Source organism: Arabidopsis lyrata (genome assembly GCF_000004255.2).
Source record: "Arabidopsis lyrata subsp. lyrata unplaced genomic scaffold ARALYscaffold_2, whole genome shotgun sequence".
NCBI lineage: Eukaryota > Viridiplantae > Streptophyta > Magnoliopsida > Brassicales > Brassicaceae > Arabidopsis > Arabidopsis lyrata.
The window spans coordinates 4,558,889-4,581,663 of record NW_003302554.1 but is presented as its reverse complement, the minus strand read 5'-3'; the positions used below and the strand labels follow the sequence as shown (position 1 = coordinate 4,581,663).

General features: G+C 34.9%; 2 protein-coding genes across 6 annotated transcripts; both read right to left on the bottom strand.

The window, feature by feature from the left end:
• Positions 1 to 1,268: 1,268 nt before the first annotated feature.
• On the bottom strand, positions 1,269 to 14,497 carry LOC9322777 (BEACH domain-containing protein B). 2 transcript variants are annotated; one of them, XM_002886665.2, is made up of 28 exons: positions 14,176 to 14,497; positions 13,567 to 14,025; positions 13,304 to 13,462; positions 13,028 to 13,177; positions 12,440 to 12,595; positions 12,277 to 12,318; positions 11,844 to 12,188; positions 11,298 to 11,471; positions 11,041 to 11,201; positions 10,575 to 10,893; positions 10,048 to 10,471; positions 9,438 to 9,762; positions 9,111 to 9,299; positions 8,761 to 9,022; positions 8,465 to 8,656; positions 8,169 to 8,387; positions 7,912 to 8,088; positions 7,331 to 7,446; positions 5,423 to 6,782; positions 5,042 to 5,347; positions 4,513 to 4,965; positions 4,383 to 4,429; positions 4,205 to 4,298; positions 3,871 to 4,077; positions 3,351 to 3,476; positions 2,828 to 3,199; positions 2,515 to 2,746; positions 1,269 to 2,228 (listed from the first exon to the last, which is right to left on the bottom strand). In XM_002886665.2, the coding sequence occupies exons 1-28, from the start codon at positions 14,233 to 14,235 to the stop codon at positions 1,546 to 1,548; spliced, it is 7,809 nt and encodes a 2,602-aa protein (XP_002886711.2). In that variant the 5' UTR covers positions 14,236 to 14,497; the 3' UTR covers positions 1,269 to 1,545. The 2 variants fall into 2 exon arrangements, with proteins under 2 accessions (XP_002886711.2, XP_020889630.1); XM_021033971.1 differs by lacking the exons at positions 13,028 to 13,177; positions 13,304 to 13,462; positions 13,567 to 14,025; positions 14,176 to 14,497 and having other exon boundaries at positions 11,844 to 12,183; positions 12,440 to 12,530.
• Positions 14,498 to 15,939: 1,442 nt separating this feature from the next.
• On the bottom strand, positions 15,940 to 20,024 carry LOC9322776. 4 transcript variants are annotated; one of them, XR_002333761.1, is made up of 6 exons: positions 19,673 to 20,022; positions 18,892 to 19,072; positions 18,437 to 18,523; positions 18,258 to 18,359; positions 17,501 to 17,699; positions 17,107 to 17,385 (listed from the first exon to the last, which is right to left on the bottom strand). XR_002333761.1 is itself a non-coding variant. In XM_021034039.1 (3 exons), exons 1-3 carry the CDS (start codon positions 19,746 to 19,748, stop codon positions 16,074 to 16,076), a joined length of 432 nt encoding a protein of 143 aa, XP_020889698.1. In that variant the 5' UTR covers positions 19,749 to 19,830; the 3' UTR covers positions 15,940 to 16,073. The 4 variants fall into 4 exon arrangements, 1 of the variants encoding a protein (XP_020889698.1); XR_002333760.1 differs by having other exon boundaries at positions 18,454 to 18,523; positions 19,673 to 20,020; XR_002333759.1 differs by having other exon boundaries at positions 18,258 to 18,523; positions 19,673 to 20,024.
• Between the last annotated feature and the right edge of the window lie 2,751 nt (positions 20,025 to 22,775).

Here is a 22,775-nt window from a genome sequence, read left to right as displayed (position 1 = left end):
ACGTCGTTTTGATACACGTCAGCGTACACGTGTACGATGACTCAGCACCGTAACGGAGTTGACTAACACCCATTAAATTGACTCTGATTTTTGCACGTTGTATTAAGTATAGGTATGAGATTCAAATTTTATTGAAGTTTAGGTTGTAAAATACCCTACGAAATTGTTCAGGTATGAAAATCCACTGTACAGATAGTACGGGTATGAAAATCCTCTTTTCCCGTATATAACTCATTAGTCTAGACTCTAAAGTTTGCATGGTAAAAAAATATATAAAATTTTACATACTCTTTAGTGTAAAGTTTTTTTGTTTAACATGTTGTTCACCTTTTCTAACTAAAATATTTAGAAAAAAATTCTCTTAATAAAACATAAAAACAAACCAAAAAAGTTGCAATGTTTCATTTTACTATATAAAAAGTTAGAAAATCTAACGATTTTTTTTTTTAGCGAAAACGTTGGTAAAGTAAAATTCATACATATTGGGTTTGATTCTAATGATTTTTCTTGTAGAAAAATATTTTTTAAAAGAATTTGTATATAAATAAATCAAAGAAGAAGCTAATATTTTTTTTAATTGATAGTACTCTTCTGTTTCATAATATAAGATGTTTTGGACAAACTTATTTATTTCAAAATATAAGATGTTTTCAAGTTTTAATGCAAATTATAGATTAATTTAATATTGTATGATTATTTATATTATGCAGTCTCTTTCATGATTTGTTGAACTTTCTAAAAGTGAATATTTTTGAATCTGAAATCTTTTAGGTAAAACATCGTATATTTTGAAATAGATGGAGTAATATAAAATAAACAAGTATAAAAGTAGTTTTGTATATTTTTAAAAGGATACACACATTTGGGTAGACCTCAGATTTTTAAGAGAAATTTTGAGAAAGTTTTAAGAAAGAGACATTTTTGTGAAAGGACATTTAGAAAGAGGCATTTCTTAAAAATTCCCAAAAAAATTACCATTTAGTTGGTCTATCTTCAAAGAATTTCCCAAATATTTATTAATCACGTGTTTTTGAACTTAACATCGTTTCTATGCCTTCGTATATCATCAAGTTAACATCTGTTACAATACGTTGTAAAACTTTCATGATATGTTACACAAAGGCCAATGCCGGCAAGTTCCGAAAAACCCCGGAATCAAAAGCCATCGTAAAACGAATAGAAAGAGTAAAATTAGGTTCAATTCAAGTTCCACGAAGTACAGTTGGGATACTCGCATATTTTTGATCAGAGACACGAGAGCCATAAGCAACGGGAACGAGGTATAAATTAAATTATCACTTTAATCCTCTTGTAATGTATTACAAATCGTATTACTTCTTTAAACGCATCACTATTGGCTATTGTAATGTTACATCAATTAAACACCTCTATACTGTCTATGCATCTTAACTGCTTAAGATGAGATATATTGCACATTTACAAGGCAGTGAAAGTGTAAGTCTCCTCTGCAGAACACAAAAGATTAGCCACAAATCGAGAACACCATTGCTAAGCCACATAAATTTACATACAGAAGATATATAATCAGGATTTTATGCTCCAGATTGGGCTCGTTTTCCGATGTTGAGGATTCTCGATTGAATAAACAAGAAGGGCTCCATCTTTTGTACCTACTAAGAAACACTCTTCCTGAGTTACTGTCAGAGAGGTGATTATTTTCCCTGCGCCGTTATATCGTCTTACTACTTCAAGGGTGTTCATAGACCGTACAATTATTTGTCCTTGGTCACCGGCACTGACCAAGAACTCTCCACACTTACTAAGTTCAAGACAATTGATGCGTCCATTTGACTCGGAGCTGGCCAGATGTTTTCCGTTAATGGAGTAGAGGTGTAGACTAAGATCATCATCACCATACAGAACAATCCGGCCATGGTGCGATGCAGCAAGCTTTGACACTGCACTGCCCGAAGGATGTTTTAAGGATCTTATGTATCTTCCTTCCCGCAATGTGTGGAATACACAGGTTCCATCTTTTGACCCACTGATGACTATATCAAGATCAGTGCTGACATATAAACAGGTTATTATATCATCATGACCACAAAGAATATGAGAAGGAGCATCGGCTATGACGATATCTTTCCGCAGTACTTCTGCGTGGGTATTTCTAACCCTCTTTTCAGGTGTTCTCATGCGGAGAATGTCCCACACCATCACAGTTGTATCATAGCTACCAGTTGCAAGTATAGTCGAATCAGCAGTCACTGCAGCATCAACAATATATTTAGTAATGCATCAGTAGCTTGGGGAATTAGAAAACCATGAAATACGTAGAACAGGTTAACGAGAACCCTATTTGAATAAACAAGTGTAAAAACCTACGTAGTTTTGCAATTCCAATTCATGTTACTCTTCACCGTAACATTCACGTGTATACCTATCCTAGAAATCTAATATTCGTCAGATTTTTCCTAGCATCATACAATCAATGCTCGTCTAAGACAGCAACATCATCTTCAACTAGGCAAATGAAGGAAACAAAGAGCATACCTGCAACACAGCTTACAACATCTTTATGATGTCGGATGCTTTGGACTACCCGGCCATCAGTCAATGATATGACATGAAAACTGTTCTCCCAGTTCCCACATGAAACCAGAAAGTTTTCCAGTGGCGTTTGCATTGCGGCAAAGCACTGTGATCCAAGTTCAACATTGTCTGCTAGGGGGCTTCCAATGTTACGGGGAGAGAGAACATCAGAGCCAACTCCAAAGAATGGATCCTGCAGTGACAGAGGCCTTAACTGAAGTCGGATAATAGAATATCGAATTGAAAGAATCCAAAAAGATGATACTGAACATACCTGAGCGCTAGAAAAAGTAAAATTTCCACCAGAATGTAGTTGAGTTGTCAACCAAATCTTGACTGACAAAGTTAGACCCTGGTTAACGAGAACTATATTTGAATCCACTACACCAACATATAGAACTGCTGATGGGGAATGAGTTGTAGCGGGAAGAATAGAAGTCAAATTAATGGAAGCAGGTGCAAAGTACAACGGATGTGCAATTGGAATAGGTGGCCCTCTTCTCGGATGTTTCTTCCGGAATATTTGGATTGGAGTTTGACCAAAATTAGCGATCTGATCTTCAATGGCTGATATTTGCAGTTCATCTTCCATATTTTCAACATCGACAGCACCTTCATATGTAAGGTAATAAAAGATATTTGCAGCCTGCAGTTCAAATTTTTTTTTTGCCAAATAAGAAAACAGTTTGGAAGCTTCAATACCATGTAAACAAAGAAGAGAGAAGCTTATGAAATATGAACTATCATCAGTAGCTGGCAAGACATAGAAGTAGTTTTCGAAAATTAATCAAGAGTACCTCCACAGCTGGTTTTCCACGCTGTTTGTGTCCAAATATCAAATCAATCCAATCATGGAGATGTGAGCTAACATACTCGCTCTCTAGGGCTTCTCTATTACGAGCAATGAACATCTCTGGAGAACCCTGCATATACAATTCGTAATCAAGTTCTCATAGAGATAAAACAACATAAGAATGCAATAATGGAGGTGTCAGGAATCCAAGCCCGTCACTACAATTCCTTAGCGTCCCAAACACCTCCAAAAGAAACTTTTAGCTTTAGTTTGTTACTGCACATCGCTAATCTCCATATAATCATAGATCGTAATATCCGATAGGTGGTATCCCTTATAAAGGACCAAAGACACCTCATGAACATGTTTGCCATATTACAAGATTGGGTAGACAAACACTAAAGTACATAAATTACTCTTAGGAATCACATATGTAGTACATATCTAGTTTTCGCACAAAACTCCAAACTAATTCAGCGCTCAACTAGAAACTACCCTATAAATCATATGCATGAGAAGCATACCTTAGCCCATGGAGGTAGACAAACATCTTTAAGAGGTTCACCGTCTTGTTTCACTCCAAGATGGTAAGAGTTAGAATTCACCAGAAATTCAGGCATGTAGAAGAACTCAGGGATCAATTCTTTTACATCGCTTGTATTGGACAGGCAATTTCGAAAGGACCCCTCAACACTTTGGAAAAGACGATCTGCGTGATCAAATTTACCACCCTGGCCACAGACGGAACTATTCAGTGAATATGTTTATATTCACCATTATTCATAATCTATTTCAAAACATAATTATTGCCTATAATACTCCAGAAATCTGCTATTGGTCAAAGTTGGAAACAAATACCTGCAGACTACGATGAAGGGATGTAAACGGCTCTAACCTTAAAAGGTAATACAACACACTTCCCATACTTGAATAGTGGGACCCGTAATAGAAACTGCATTAAGTTCATAAACAGAAATTACTAAGGTGCAAAGGGTAAAATATTTCTTCAGTACAGGAAATATGCCTGCAAATGTACCTAGGTATATCAGGATCAGAGAAGCTGTGATATCTGTCCTCAAAAATCTGTAACAAAAATAAATTTATATGGTAATACATTCATGCCACTAATCTCAGAATTGAAATATATGTCATTGCTTTATACTAACCTCAAACCTTCTTGTATCTAAAGCTCCAACCGGTTTAGAAAGATCACGAAAGGTAGATGCTTTGCTAAAATCAAGAGTCTCTGATGAATAGTCAGCCACCACCCAAGGGAAAACAGGATACTGAGTCAAATCATTATAAGATCTGCCTGCAAGGGTGTTAAGAATCATCAAGTATTCAAAATTTGTAATCTCTCTCCTTCTCCATCTGTCTCTGGCTGTTTCTGCCATCTCCATGGCTATTCTTCTGTCAACAAACGAAATCATTGCAGTCCTGTCCCTAGCAACATTCTTTGGAAACAGGAATTCATTCCTGGTAGAAACTATTAACATCCCGACCTCCTTTGCATTCTTTTGAGATGCAAAATTTAGAAAGACTGGGGGTACAGATTCCTGGAAGAAAATCTCCAGAGCTGTGTACTGAAGCAAATACCGCGTCCAATGAACACTTTTCACCTATCAACCATGAAACATTATCAAATATGCTGAAAATGATAGATGAAAATTTTCAAATCAGTTTGATGTTTATTACCTTCCCTATTTTCCATCTTCTGTGGCGCTTAACCTTTTTTAAGGGTTTCTTATTTTTGTTTCCTGATTCCAAATCTAGGAACGTCTCACTATCATAAGGCGAAGACCATTTTACAAGGTTCTGTTTATTTTCCGCCTTTGTTATATCACTACCCTTTGAAGTGCTAAAGTTCTTGAAGACAGCTGATCCACCAGTTCCTTCCACCAAAAACTCCCCAGAGAAATGCAAAACATTTTTCATAACTGCCAACCAACCAGCCAGTTTCCTCTTCGGAGTTATAAGAACACAAGGAACTGATGTCAAAACCTGAGAAGTAAAGCGAAAGCATGTTAGACGTAACCCCTATATTGGTTACTCCTTCAAAATCTGTGAAATATGTACCTCACTGGTATCAACTTCAAGAGAAGATGCATCTACTTTATCCTGTCCGACATCCTTGAGACCACTGCTGGTTCTCACAAGCTCAGAGAACTGGATATCTGCAGAAGTATCCATGAAACTGTCCTCACTTTGACTACTGTCATTCTCACAGGATTCTGGGCCACCCTCATCAGTTATCCTGCGAATGCCTTTTAGTAAAAATTTCTTCATCTGTTCAGGTATATGTATCACACCAGACTTGCTTTCATTAATAACGTTTGAAGTCTCATTTTCAGTGGCAGTGGAAGTAGAAGGTGGATGACACAGCCTTTCGTCAAAATGATAATTTCGTCTCAACTTTGGTCTACGCCTCCAAGAATCTTCTGTCCTGTCGAGTTTCCAGCGGTTTACAATGTTATTAGGAAAAGGAGTTGCAGACCAAGGACCCCTCTCATCCATCAAAGATCGCAGCATGTGAATCCATTTCTCAGTAACATTTTGCTGTTGCTCTTCATGGCTTAATTGCACTGCAACTCGTCTATTTTCATCCCATGTAAGAACAGTTTTTAAAACGTTTTGCAGCTCGTCATCAAAAGCTTTCTTGCTGTTGCGTTCTATAGATAATGTTTCGTTATTCCTTTCATCAAGGGCTTGCACTGTACGATCAGATATCAATGTTTTCATGTATGTTGTTTCATCAGTGACCGCAGCAAGCACACGGTCTTTGTGTATAAGATTCTGGATAGAGCCCATTTCTTTGAAGATTCCACCAGAATCAGAGCTGTCATCCTTATTCATACCACTGGTGGCAAGGATGGACTTTCCGCAACTTACTGTTTCACGTATCAGGTGCGATATGACATGGAAACGAGCACCGTCATCTAACTTTCCATACTGGGATCGCACATAAAGCAAACACCCAATAAAGAGATGCAATCTGCTCTTGCTTTGTTCATCATCAGCAGCTAAAAAGGAAGGCAAGAGTGAGGTCACCTGCTGTACACATCTAGTGGCTTTTTCCAGTGAAGACATGCACAGATAAAGGGTGACAAGCCTAAACACGATTCGTGGACATTTCTCCCCCCTTAGGAGCATGGCTTTATCAACGTTTTTGTTCATTTTTCCACTCAATGCACTGCCAATTCCTCCTGACACAACAACTGCAGCCATTTCAGCAGCGGGAACATTCAATGATTCTACTAAACCTCTTGCTCTTTGGCCAATAGAGGGACCAGTAGCTGAAGATTTGGGAGACATCTTTACCGGACCCCTTCCATTTATATCACATATTATCCTCCACAGATTGTCATACAAATTCCACCATCTTTCATTGGTCATAAGTTCAGTTACCGTGGTGCAAGACTGCTGACTTTCTGTGTTTCTGGAAAATGAAAATAACATCATCACCAAAACTAGCAAGCAAGAATATTGAGCAGAAAATATCATGGATCAGCCACTGAAAAGCTTTCTCTTTATAAACAGTATATACTGGAATGTTGTACTATATCGTAAAAAAAAAGGAAAATAGATGTTGTACAATATCTGTTTAAGCAGCTTCTCATATATTTTAAAATAAATGAAAACTACAAAGAGCAGTGACGAAAGAAACCAAGTAAAAGGCTTTCTTTCACATAGAAAACACTAGCCACATTTACCCTAACTCACATGTCATTTTTTTCTTGGAAGGCCATTTATGTTTCTCTACAACAATATCATGGGCTAAAAGTTATGCTACCCATATAGGTAATCTATTATTGGTTTCAATGGATACAAAGTTATCCATACAGGAGATGGTTGCATATCTTGTTACAATTTATATTTTATACCGATAATGATCTCCATATACCTATTTTTCTAAGAACTTTGAAACAAAAGTGTAAATGGCACTAAACTAAAGATGCAGTAAAATGAAATTCATAAAGAGCATACCTAGAGATTTCTTCAGTCAAAAATCGTTGGAAACTCTCGTCTAATCCCAAACTGTGGTCCTCACGGTTCCCAAGTTGTAATAAATCCTCTGAAAAATCAGTGCTAATTGCTGGAAACTGCAAGAAATACATTGACATTAAAGCTCCAATGTATAAACGAAAGCACACATATGCTTTTCTTAGCAACAGGAAACTGGATCAAACCACTTGTTAGCATTGACCTTAAATACAATGAAGTTATTTAAGTTTAGAGAGTGTCGAGTGACTTTAGTTAATCCAAGATGTTTCACTCAATAACTTAACTAATACCTTCACCACCCTGACTGACTGTTCATAGCGAGTACATTAAAGAACGAATGGAAAGAGAAATTACTCTAGAATAATCTAATACACACCAAAAGACCTAAACATCAACATGGTTAACAATCCAGGAAAACATAAAACCGCACCTAAAATACCATAGTCTCAAACTACACGTAGGACAAGAAGGCAGTTTCACAAGATTTTGCAGCGTGTCAACATAGATTTAGTCAATCAACTGCATGATAAGAATGAAAAACCAAAAAAATAGGTGCGCCATACCAGGAGCCTACTGCCAAATTCACGGACAAGCATCTCATCAACGAGCCGCAAGAGATACAGCACATTGTCGCGACATGGGTGCGAAAGGAAAATATTATCTTCAGATGAGAGCTCCACCAAACGCTGAATCAAGTCCTCATAGAGATCACGGAGAAAAGACCGGTATGGGACATCATTCTGTGTGAAACAGAATAAGCACAGAATAACAACAAATATGTTCTAAGATAAAAGAACGAAAGTAGGTTTGATTAACTTACAAGCTCACTCTGCAAGAGTATGAAATTCACAGTTTCCTCTAGCTGCTGCCAACCTCCCTTCACAGATAAAATATAGTGGCAGAGAACAACACAAAAGAGACCCCTGACAAAATGTTGCTCATTTAATGCCAAGTCATCATGATTAAGCAATTCAGATCTGTAATCTTTTATCACATCAAGTTTCATTGACGCTGTTAACCATGCACTCCATCCAAATTCCTACACATAAGATTTTGTATTTTAAATTGCCATTTTAACACTTGCATATCTGAATTTTCAGCCATAGGTGTATATACCATCAAAGCTTCAACATTCATAGGATTTGAATCAAGAAGATCGAGTATGTCACTGATGATCTTCATTCGTGCTAATCCATCCTTGCAGCCGGACAGGAATTCAAAAATAAAAACAAAAATTTGTGGAAGAAAAAAGTGAGAGTTGCTTGGTTTGCTTCTGTGCTTATCAACCTGGTTATGTTTCTGCAAAACCTACAAGAAAAAAAAAACTCCAAATGATCTTCCAACAATATTCTCAAGAAAGTTGAGAAGTAGAAAACAAATGCTTAATTAAAATTAGATTCTTGAGCTGATACCTGTTTGGGGCTGGCCCCGCCAAGAAGAACATCAAACAAGGTTGCACGCAAGTTATCTGTCTGAGGATACTGGAACAATCTATCAGACATGGCCAAAAAAATTGGTTGCGTTCTAGCACCAATTTTCTTATGCCCTTGTGATAGAGACTTAGTTCTTCCAACAGCAAGATTGAAAAACTTAGGTCCTTTTCTCTCAGAAGGTACATCATAAAGAAGCCTTCCAAGGAACTGCAAGCTGAGTAACCTTATAGGCTCGTAATCCCTGCCAAACGTGAAATTGTGAAGATATGTGAGTGAGATTGTGCTTTGACTTATAGAGGAAAAAAGATGGTACCTTAACAAAAATTTACCTCTGAAGAAGATCGACGAAAATGTGACATCCACCGATAAGATTGACTTGTTCAAGAAAAGAAACAAGGACCGATGTTTGAGAAATTGCACGGATAACCATATGCAGAACATCTTCGATACATGCTACATCCTGGCATGTCTCAAAAAATGCTGTCAAAGCTTTTACGTCCCCTGATGAGATATTTTGCCTGAAAAACGGAGGAAATTTATGAATAAAACTGAACACAAGGACTTGAGTACAAGTTTCAAAAAATATTACATCATGTATTTAAAGGGTATAAAACATAGAGACCAGAAAAACTGAATTTTTACAGTGGATGACATGCCTCAGACTCATTTCACCTAGGCTCAGCAAAAGGAGACGAATTTTATGAATTTCATCTCTACTTGGTCTTTCTTCTATAGTCCTTGCTGGATGCATAAGAGGCTTGCTTCCTTTACAGTATCTTTCAGATTCCCAGTAAAAGTTCCATACTATGTCAATAACTCTGGGGAGTCGACAAAGGCTTCCCAGAAGTCGTGGATCGTTATCTAGCTGTTGGATGAGAAACATGTAAAGTTCACGCTGCACATTATAGGCCGCATGGAGCCAAATGTGAGGATTAAGGAATATGCTAGATATAGCATCCTCCACAAGCTGCTCAGCAAACCCTGGATAGAGAAAAATAAAATAAAAAATAAACTTAAAGAAGTTTATAATAAACCAGCTCGTGATCTACAAACAACTTTAATACTGAATGAGCAAACGAATAAAGGCAAGAATCCGACTAAATGTACTACCTGCGGAAAACAGAATATGATTCCAACCATATGAAATAAATAAATAAATTCCAAACAAACCACAATCAGAAAAACGGTTCCACTTCATGTATAAAAACAACCGCAATATATGGTACCAGAAGTGAAGTATTAGTATGAGGCACTCACAACACGTACCAGAGCTTGAAATAACGTTGAATAAGTGTTTCAAGGATGAAAGTGTCTCTAGATTGAGTTGCTTCGGTTGAATAGACTGTAATAAAAATCCTAGTATGGGGAATCCAGAGAGAAGATGCATCTGCTGCTGATTTGCTGGATTTTCATCCAAGACAGAAGCAATCAATTCAATAACTTCTGCTGTCATACGCTCTTTTAAAGGCATAGCTGAAGTTTCCTCTTTAAGTGCTTCACTTTCACATCTATCTGATTGTGTAATCAAAGGAAAGAAAACAGATATCCCTCCGACACAGTAAATTATCTGCTGGAGCAAGCGCCGCGAGCATAGCTGAGTACCAACCATAATATCGGCCTCAAATGCAAGCCTTTCTTGTAGATGATCTGAAACCCGAGACACATTAAACAATCTCCTACCATCGCTCGCCTAAAAAAGAAGGAAATTTTTTTTGGTTAAATTGGAAAAGGAATGTTTATTAGTAAAGACGGGATGAAATGATAGCAACGAAGTGTTTAAAAGGGTGGATGACCTGTGCATTCAGTCCAAAGGAAACCTTAGATGCAAGCCCATCTTTTCCATCAAGAATACCACTAGGAAATGGACTATCAGAAAAGGGACCTGTCATCTCATTCTCCAAGAATGCATACATATAGCTTGGTCCTAGCGAATAAATGGCCTGAACTTGCTCTGAAGACAAGGAATCATTGAACAAGTAAACAGGGCCAATCTGGCCAAAAAATGGGAACACATCTCGGATCGATTCCAGGCCATCGTTATCTTGGATATGTGGCAACGTGATTCTTGTACCAATTAAGCAGCTGGTAAGTACATCAGTAACTTTGGGATAGCTGAAAAATAAGATAACGAAATCAAGTACTGTGCAAATAGAGAAAAAAGAAAGCAACCAAACATTACTCATCTCACTTGTCAACAATTCTATGGATATTACAACAAGCCCTTAAAAAAAATTAGTACATAAAATCTTGCGGAATCACCTGCATCTTTCGGATGACACAAGATCCCCATCAACATAACACCTCAAGAGGCTTCCTCCCCAGAATGCTCTTCCAATACTATGAGATATACAAATAAAATGCCATTTTTTACAGACAAAATTGGCATGCACATTTACACATTGCCGTTTCAGATTAAGAGACTGAATAAAAAAAGAGAAAAATGTATTAGGAGAGGCGAACGAACTTTAAAGAATGAAAAAAAAAAAAAAACTCAGAAAAGATGTAATTTGTCTTACAACATAAGATAGTTCATCCTTCCCAATAGCAGCAAAGCAACCCTTTCCATTTTTTGACATAAAACTGAAGATACCCATTTTGCCATCTCCAGGAAAGCTTTCGACCCTAAGCCAACAGCAAAAGGAAAACCCCTTATTTGCAGGCCACTGAACAGGTGTTCTGATTACAATCCCCTGCGAATGAAAGATAATTTACAAAAGAAGGTAAGAAGTAAGAATCGAGAAATAGTCAGAGTTTGTCTACTCACCAAGAAAAGTTTTAACACTTTAGCATCAATAATCTCCTACAGAGTACCACCATATCTTGGAAACATAAATTCAAAAGCTTTCCAGCTCTACAAAGCCCCCACGATGTCTAAACATTTACCAGTTAAATTTTCGGCATGTTCAAGTTCAATACAGTTATGGCAGCATAAATTAATCACTGGACTGATTTGATCCAAAAGAAGCTTTAAATAACTGATGAACGTATACTTTATCTCAACAAGCTGTAGCAGTATGATGGCACTATTTTAAGCATGGAAACTTTCTGGGACAAAGACTTACAGATTCAACCCCATTCATGTCAAAAAAGCCTGTTGGTCCTTTCTCATTCAGCATTGACAACAAACAAGCCAATAACAGTGAGCGGTATCTTTGTTGATTGCCAACTCTTTCACTCCGAAGAAGGGCAAAGATCTTACGTATATCCTTCCCAGAAATACTGTGGCCACCAATTGTCTGAGTTAGCTGTGTTATTTTCAAGATAACACTATCATCATTTTCGAGAGAAAACCAATCAAGAAGAAGGTGAAGCATTCCCGCCCGAACACATGAAGCACGATTCGATATGGAATCCCTAAGGAGTTGCTGAAACAAATTTAGCCCATAACACTGCAAAGACTCGCTGCTCTGCCAAATCATACAACTCCACAGTAAGGAAATATCCCAAACCAAAATATGGGAAAAGGCAAATCCAAGTAACGAGAATTGCACCAACCTTCTGAAGTACATTTAAGTAAAGTATGATAACATCTTCATTCTGAGTAGGAAAAAAAATTTCAACATGGAAACAGGACAATAGAGTTAGCCCCAGTGAACCAGGTATTAGAAAACAATTAAAAAACAAATCATTAACTGATAAATTATGAAAACTACATCACCTTTATAAGGGCACTGCCTTTATCATCAAATTTTCCATCAACAAGCATATCAAGTAGTGCGTCTAAGAGCCTTTGAGTAGGTTTCCATTGGAAGAAATCCAACAATAAGCTTTGAAGTGTCTGATAACCCTTGCCAGCAAGGGCTTTAAATGCAAACTGAAGGGCACAAGGAAGCAGTGGCAAAAACTAATTATACTAGTGCAAGAGACCTTTAGGTTCAACATAGCTCAGGTCGTCCAAAACAATAAAAAATTCATGTGTCTTTCGTTCTACTAATTGACTATTTGAGATCAAAGTTCACTTCCAAGATTTCTTTCACTATTACTTCAATCCCAAATAAAGTTAAGTAATGTTCACAAGTAATCCAGGGAAAATCCTTATCTACATGAATATTGGGGGAGAGGTGCGATATTCATATTTTGCTAACACGCTTTAAGGAAACAAATTTTGAATGTCGCTAATTATGCTACAAAAATCTACTTCTTCCATGACCCCATCTTTTTTTTTTTCTCATCCCAAGGTGATAAGTGAACAAGTCATTTTAGGTGATCCTTAATGAAGCTAAGAGCAAAAGAAAAGAAGAATCACCTTTGACGTATCATTATTTGCAAGCAGGGAAGTTAAAGTTTGAAGGACATTCAAAACCAACTTCTCTCCATTTGCTTCATCGAGATTACCATTTAAGAGAGAGACAATGTGTAAGAAACACTCCCCCTCCCGGAATAGGGCTTGGTAATACTGAATTGGCGAAACAATAGAAGAGAAAAATTAGAGGAAGCACAAAATAAAGACAATGATTTACAGCAGGGGTAGCTGACGCCAAACAGACGTTACAAGCACTTTGTAACAAACATAGAGTCATACCCTCGAATTAGTCTTGATCAAATCCCTCATACCCGCCAATAGATCAACAGATAAGTCAACAAAATCGTTTTCTCTTTCCTTCACTTGAGTGAAAGTTTCTAGATATTTGGAACACACTTGCAATTTTGCGCTTTTGTCTTCCTCACACAAAGGCCTGATCTGAAAATTTGGATAAAAAAAAAATCCATTTCATTCTCCTTAACAAGCTAAAAGATCAATAGAAGTATAGTTAAGACTTATAAGTACTAATTTGAAAAAGATACCTTCATGAGATCAATAATGAGTTTCATCACATTGTTTCTTACAGCTTTTTCCCAAAACAGTTCAAAAAGACAATCAACACAAACAGAGCTTCGCAAAACATATACTTTCGCTTCATCCGTCGATGAGAAAAACTCAGTGAAAATCCCCACGCATGATTCCACGCACTCAAACCAAAAATCCTCTGCACGACTTGAATCAGACTTCTTAAGAGTTGAATCAACTATAACTCCACTGTCACTACTTTCAACTAAAGGACTAACACACCCGGACTTCCTACTTTCCTTAGCTTGAATACAAGCCAATCTGAGCACACGACAAGCTCCATTCAACACCTTAAACGAAAGCTTATTTTCATTTGAAAGCTGTAACGAACGTAACAGCCGCTGCGAAAGACCATTTGTGATCCTAGGTGTAGATGCAGACTGCTCAAGAGCATCTAAAAGTACAGACACACTCGGCTGCAATCACAAAAACACTAATTCATGTCCAATTTCAACACAATCACAACTTCAGAATCTGATATTGAACTAAACCCACATTCTTGTTCAATTTCAAAACAATCACAACACTATAGAACCAGAATCATCCAACAAAAGAGAAATGCGTACCAAATGAGACGCAGTTGCATCAGAACTAGCAGGCGATTCTGCGACAGAGACAGATTCCATTAGCTCAATCGGAGTTTCGTATGTTCAATGATCTGTTACAAGATCTCTAACCGATGGTTCGATCCCAGTAGAAATTCTCCAGAATTTGCGCATAACGGTTCTTCGTTGATTCACTGAGAAGAGAAACGGAGAAGAATAAAAGCTTCTTCAAGTCTGTGATAAAAAGTATCAGAGCATTTACCCCCAAATTCTCCAATCTGCAGAAAACGAAAGAGTGCAGACAAGTATCTAGAATTTACAAAAGCAAGTCCTCCATTTTTAGTAAAGTTTTACAAATTCCTCCTTATATTATACTTTGTATCAAACGCGACCCAGTTAAAAGTTACTAACTTTTAAAATTATGCGGTCGTTGCGAGTTGCGGCGACACCTAAAAGAACTAGGTATTTTTGTGGTTGATGGTCAGAGTCGCCGACGATTGCCAAATGAAGAATCATGTACACCAAACGAACAAATTCATTTCTTTCTTTCTTTTTTTCTTTTTTTTTGGTAAAAAATTCATTTCTTTCTGTTTTAACATTACCATTGTATAGTATCTAGAATTTAGAGTGCAGACAAGTATCTAGAATTTACAAAAGCAAATCCTCCATTTTTAGTAAATGTTTATAATTTCCTCCTTATATTATATTTGAATCAAACGTAATCCCTTTTTTTTTTTGCAAAGTTAATCCGTAAGAGATTTTGAGCATTTTTCCAAACCCACTGGCTTGGTAAATCCTGGTCCGGTCCAGAATACAAACAAAAGAAAGTTATTAACTTTTAAACAGCTAAAACTTATGCGGTCGTTGCGAGTTGCGACACCTAAAAGAACTGCGTATTTTCGCGGTTGATGGTCAGAGTCGCCAACGATTGCCAAAAATGAAGAATCATGTACACCAAACGAACAAATTCGTTTCTTTTGTTTTAACATTATGTGCTAATTACCATTGTATAGTGAACAAAAATTGATGCTTTTATGTTTTATGCTAATGACGTGCGTATAAAAGATAAACAAATACGAAAGCTTCTTAGCCAAAGAACACATACCAGTGATGACATGTAATAAGAGGTTTCATATGCCGATTGTCTGAACTAGGAAAACCATGGAATAGAGCTCTTGCACATATGACAAGTCTAATTATACATGATTACATCAACTGACGCTTTATTTACTATTATAGCTTTGTGATTTACCAAATATCGGACATTAAGCAATGGACTCGAATTGGGTTTCTAGCGTGACTAAGATGATAATAGCATATTACCACAAAATCTTTTCAGAGATTCTTTGAAATCAATACGGTTCAAACTTCAAAGTATGAAAGTTATTTCCACACACAGTCATTAATGCACTTTTTCGGGTTTTTTTTAACGTCTGGATTTATTATTTATTGCAAATTATGAGAACTTACAAAGACGATTCTACAACGGACAATTCTTTCCGATCTTTATAGACTTCTTGGTGTAAAATCATTAATTAACCTTTGGTCAACCAATAGGTCAAAGGGGTTTCCACTCACCTTTTCGTTTAATATTTACTTATACTTATATATTAAATTCAAAATTATATCAAAATATATCTGGGCACATTTTTTTAATAATTATTTCTGGGCAGTTTCTCTTTCTTCTAGTCCATAATAATTTAATTGGCATAATCCATAGAAAATTGATCTTTTTTTTTTTACAGCACCCATGGAAAATTTTATCTAACCGATTAGTTTCTCTTAAATATCCAACAATACCTATTTGAATTCATTTCTTTCTATTTATTTCTTCTTCTATATAAGCATCTCGGAGTGTCACCTTACAGAGTTACATATCACAAAACCACACCTTTTATCTATGAAGATGAAAAAATTAATCATAGAGCTTTATCATTAGCCATGGACGAGACTGATCGAGTCAATGTTACCCAGAAAATAATTCTAGAAGTCCACGAGCGACTCATTGGAGTTGCGGTTGATATTGAGTATCTGAATTGCGTAAACTTCGAGACGAAAAAGTGCAATGATTTTATGCTCAAAGTGATGAAACCATCTCTACACTTGCTTCTCACTGTTTGCCAAATTTCCACTGCATCAAAATATATACATCGAATAAGCATAAGAAGATGATGCATAAACTCTTAATTAGTTCTTTTTGTATCAACTATATAGAGTTACTTAAAACAGAATATTTGAAATGTGAGTAATCACTAACGAAGAAAAAAATTAATGTTAGAGAATTATTAAAAAAAAAAACAAAACCTGAGGCTAGATTGAATCTTTTGAGATACTCGTTATAAGATGGGAACGATTTTAGCATCTTGTTTTTGTTGTCGAGAGCAAAGAAACCTCCAGGGAAATAACTTCCAACAGGTTCATAAGGAGAAACATCGATCGAGTTCCAATCTATCATAAACAATAAATTATCACTGAAGATTGTTTATATATTATACTAAATAAATAAAAAAAAGTATTTTCATTTGGGAAAACGAAAAAAAAATTAGCATAAGAACCGAATATATATCGTATACTCTACAAACACTACAAGAAATATGTTCATTGTTAGCGCGAAAAATTTGCTATCATATATATTACATAGCGAATTCACAAATGCTATGACATCGGCAGCTATCGTAGGTTTTTTACCTACGATAACATTTTTAAGAATGCTATTATAGGTTATTCTACCATAACGTTAATTAAATGCTATACTCGATTCAATTATAGCTCGTTATTTACGCCATGATATATTATGTTGTAGCATTTTATCGATGCTATTTTTTTCAATTAAAATTGACATGTTTTTACATTCTATATTTCATATATTTTCATATAAATTAAATTTGGTCAAAGATATATATTTAAATATATTTTATTTCATATAAAATCCATAAAAGAAACATACAAGTCTAATACAAACCAAACCTTATATAAAAACATCAACTACGACTCTTATACAACAAGAGTACTAATTTATGAGATAAGGGACAAAGAAAAATACCCTATCTACGATCACAAATTCTAACTGTTCTGGTTCTTGCGTCAAAACTCCAAATGGTGCTTTATTGATTAAGACTTGTTCTTGTTCTTGTTCTTCCTTCAAGCTTGGTGCTATGGCTGAAGCAATTCCTTTCTCTACCCACTTATCACATTCTAGTGATCAAAAAGCTCAAGCCATGTTGAATCATCCTTAACAAAAAAATACAACAGTTATTGACAATTAAAGATTCAACTTTATCAAAGTGATGATTTACAAAGCTCTTATTCTAAACAAAGCTTTCACCTTGCATCAGCCTTAACTTACCTTGAAATCATCACTATGTGGTTCATAGAAGAAGAGCTTGGAAGAGGAAGAGGTAGCAAAGTTAACAATGTAAGAAACTACTTTTCAATAAAAGGGAAAGCAGCTAATAAAACTTATGCAAATAGCATTGAGCAATTTAATGTACCAGCTAGGGAAACTTCAGCGTCTTCAACACTTTGCCTTTAAAGAATTACTTATGCTTCATGACCCAACAAAAAAAAAGGAATTAGTGCTAAGTAAATTAATCTCAAGGTAGAGTGAGTTTCTCATGAGAAGAATAAAATGTATGCGAAATAACAGATGATGACATAAATTTCGGTAACTGTTATAAACGTATGTTGTCATTATCTTATATATTAATGGTTTTAGGATGAATAATTTCATAAGAGTTATACAAAGCAATTATTTCCCTTTCCATGTCTCAATCAACTAATAAGTCCTTTTAAAAAAAAACCATCTTCAATTCTTACTTTGAATCATTTTTATTCCATGTCTCAAATCTTAAGTTTTTAATTTTCATTTTCCAAATTTTTGGCCATGAATGCTAAACTACACAATCGAATATCATGCCAAATTCAGTTACTATCACGACGAGAACCATAGTGCTAGAAGTTATAACAGACACACACACACAGAAACAAGACCCAACTAAACATCGGAATATTATCATGAAGTCCCCAAAGTGGAGCAATACCCTTATACAAGCTGCAAAAAACAAGAAATCAAACACAAAAAGCTAGCAGTAACAAGAAAGTACCTTCCAAAATCCTCCCCTGCAATCTGAAGGTCAAAGAAGACATCATCAAATCATGGGACATAAGTATCCATAATTCATTCTCGTTCGTAGCTTGTTCATTTCCTAGACAAAAAAGTTCAAATAAATGAAGTTACTAAATCAGAGGAGCAAATATAGACACATCATGCGTTAGAACTTACACTTGAAGTATTCTTACAATTTTTTTACTTTCCACCACTCAAGATATTCAACAAGCTACCCTCTCTCAAACCATTGTACAGCTCCGGCTGCAACATTTTAGCAATCAATATGATAATTTAATAGAAAGAACTTTCATAATAGAAAAAGACTGCCTTTTAACACCAAATCCAGTGAGATGGCCTGAACAAAGTTTCAGGAATACAACTCAATGGATCATCTGAAGTTAAGAGATAAAACCAAATCAAAACAAATTAAAGAATATAAGTAAACATCACCTACTGAGGAGTTTCACACACGAGCTCCATCTCCAGATATAAAGAGTTCTCTTTTTGGAAATCAAGTTTACAGTTAACAGATTTCTCTTAATTAAGAGTACCTTTTGGGTTTTTCAAGCTTCCAATTTCCAAATTAAAGAAATCTAAAAACCCTACAGCAACCAATTGAGATGGCTTACCATTTTGTGAGGATGAAGGCGTAGATAAGAGTCAACGAATCATCTCTACTTATTGAAGTTATCCGTCCATCACCACCATAACCACATCCTCTCTCTCTATCTACTTCCCGATCTAAGACTATTTGAATCTTCCCTCTCTCTATCGAATTCAGCTTCTCCGTTCCGATGCAATTCTCCTCCACTGTAAATTGAAACTTCATCATGAGAGATAGATCTAGATTGAGAGGCAGAGATGTGGGGTTTTGGTTGAGTCAGTTAGGTTTGATGGTAGCGGCAGCGGCAGAGGAGGAGCCATTGGAGTGGATTTAGGGTTTAGGTGAGTTGGTTCGGGAGAATAGGAGCTGGAGGAGGAGGAGGGGAGAGACATTCAGCTATAGTGGCGGAGACGGCGAGGACAGAGGGAGGAGAAGAGGCTGCAACGCTTCGACGGTGGAAGCGACGAGTTTCGTGTGAATCGTGAGTGAGTGAGTCTGAAAGATTTCTTTTAGGTTTTTGAGAAAAGATAAAAAAACTTTCTAAGTGTTGGCGGCTTTCTAAATTTTTTGGGTAAGTATTAGCGGAAAAAGGGTTTTCAGCTTCTCACTTATTAATTTTTTATTATAGCGTTGATTAAATGCTATTACATGTAATCAAAATCCCAAATCAATCGTTCATAGCAATTAGTGAAACCGTGCTATAGTGGACTGCTATCAATGCTCACTTTTTTTGTAGTGAAAACTTTATAAGATACATGTAATTACCACATAATCACATATTTGCATGAGAAGAAACTTTGGCTCACCCATATTCTCGAAGAAGCAATAAACAACTATAGCCAATATTGCAACCAAGCCTCCTTTAGTTGATCTCGCTTTCATTTTGATACTAAGCTCTTTTTCTTTTCTTTTTTGGTGTTTCTTGATAATAATTGTGAGTTGTTTTGAAGTGGAAGGATATGTGATACAAAGACTAGCTAGGTGAGTTATTTATATAAAATGTTAAATGGATTCAATTATTCCAAAGTTTCTCTAAGTAAATATGTCGTTGGCAAATAGGATGATTAACCGTACTCTACACGCCTTGACTTGATTGACTTGAAAAGTTCTTATAGATAGTATGCAACTTACAATATGGTTTGTGTTGACTTGGTGCTCTTTGAAGAGATCATGTTTGCCCATAAAAGATATATCTTCTTTCTTTTTTTTGAAATTTATAAAATATATATCTTAAGATAAATATATAGATGTCTAGTAAGATTAGTGTCTACTAATTTGAATACAAGAGAAAATATTAGATAAAAAATGTTAAGAATCCCACTTCGGTCGAAATAATAAATTTGAATTAGAAAGCAATTCATATAGTCAATCCATTAATTGTTAATAAATTTGAATTAGAAAGCAATTAAAACTTCTTAAATTGGTGTGTAACCATATTTGTTGACCTATCTAGGACGAGCCAATAAAAATCTCATATAGGAGATAAGATAAAATTTTTTGAGTTAAAAAAGAAAGTTGGTTTTTAGTTATTATAACTCAGTAAAATTTAACCAAAAGAAAATCTCGCGATAAATTAATGAAGTATTAATAGATTTTAAATTTCTGATTGTAAAACATTGATTGAATTCCCTTATAAAAACAAACATACATACACTAAACTGATTGTATTTGACTATTTGTCGAAGATGGGAGTGGACAAATTACAGAGAAAAAATATGGTAAATTTTTTAAATATTTTGTTCTGTGTGGTAAATGGAGTAATTTGTTTTAAGAGTTAACTAGATTTTAACCCGCGGTACATCGCGGGATGATTTATTTTTAAAGTTAATATAAAAATATTTTGTAAATTTTATCTCCTTATAAAATAATTATTTATATTATAGTTTATAATTATTATTAAGTAACGGTATACCACGAGTCCACGAGACAATTGTTAATAAACTAAGGATTTAACCCGTATTGAAGCGGCATATTAATAATATTTATAAATATAAATTCAAATTCATCCGCCATATAAACCCATTCCGAAAAAATAATCCGTTCCGTAATTTCTTAACCCGTCCCGTTATTTGTTTTTATTTTAAAATTTAATGGTTATTTATTATATATAAGAGTTTATAAATCATATCAATCTCTAAGACATTTATATTTTCATAAACTGAAGATTTAATCTGTATTAAAACGGCATGTTAACGATATTTAAAATTTTATAAATATTGATTCAAACTCGTCCACCATATAACTTCGTTCCAAAATATAACCCGTCCTATAACTTCTTAACCCGTCCCGTGATTTGTTTTCTAAAAGTAGTAATTTTTAAAATTTAACGATTATTTATTATATATAAAAGTTTGCAAATTTTATCAAGATATTTATATTTTATAGTTTACAACTGTTATTAAGTAACATTATACCACAGGACAATTTTTGGTTTTATACAATCTTTTCTAAATGAGACTAATTTAATATGTCTAATATTGGTGGTATTAAAAAAAGGATTTAATCCGTATTGAAGCGGCAGATTAATGATATTTAATCTTTTTATTATTGTTGATTCAAAAACCCGTTCCGCCAAACCCGTTCCGCCAAAAAACTCATTTATTTTATTAATGTTGATCTTATTTATGATATGATTCTGAATCATTGTCTAAATATTTTAATCGATGTAGAACGTTGAACACACATTTTCGTCAATTGGATAATATATGTCTGTTTTTTTTAATTTCGAATCACAGTATATGCAGAAAAAAAAATATTGATTTTTTTTTCTACTTTATGTATTATTTAATGATTCAAAACAGTTAAAAACAAATCAAACAAAGTTGATAAGAGAATCATAATTCTAAATCTTAATCAAATCTTCTAAATATCTAAATTATTAAATATGGAATATCCTGTGTATGAGGTGGGTTAAATAAAACCCGACCCAACAAATTTTTTTGTGAAGGAATTTAAAAAACGGATCGGATATCCGATTAACCCAGAAGCATTTTTACCCACCCGTCACCAAAGTGTTGCGAAAATACTAGTATAGATTAGGTGGGAGGTAAAGATCTGAGGTATAATTAGTTTTTGGTAAATTCTTGTCGGGACCCAAAGCAATGGTAACATTAGCCCACTCTTTTTTCGATTTTAGCCTCACTCGCTCAGTTTTTGATTTTTCTCTTATGTTCATCATCAATATGTTGTAGATATCCAACAAAATTTGTAGATTTATATATATATATATATATATATATATATATATATATATATATATATATATATATTTGTCTTCTTTGTCATAATATCCGATTAAAATATATTTATTTTATAAGACCATAAATAATTCGAACCTATCTTTTCGAACAAAGAAGAATTGGTTAAGGATATATAGAGACAATCCGTACTTTAATTTCAGTATGATGAATCTATATAAGTTCCGGTAAAAATTTGACAAAATATGATAAAGATCCGGTGACAAATCGACCGAATCCGGTGAAGAGTCAGTGCCAATTCGGCAAAATACGGTATAGATCTGGTGACAACTCGATGAAAACCGGTGAAAATCAATCTAAAATCCGACGAAACTTATGATATTTAAGTGTCCAATTACGATGCACTATTACACTTGTTCTCTGCAACAGTTTGGGTTACAATGGTTGTAATTATGTTTGAAGCAAGTCCATAAATGTTAATAACGCTCTATATATGTGTTTACATGTATGTAAATGTTAATAACGCTATATATATATATATATGTGTGTGTTTATATGTATACAAATGTTAATAATGCTTAATGTACATGTTTACATGTATACAAATGTTAAAAAAGCTATATATATATATATATATATATATGTGTGTGTGTTTATATATATACAAATGTTAATAATGCTTAATGTACATTTTTACATGTACATAAATATT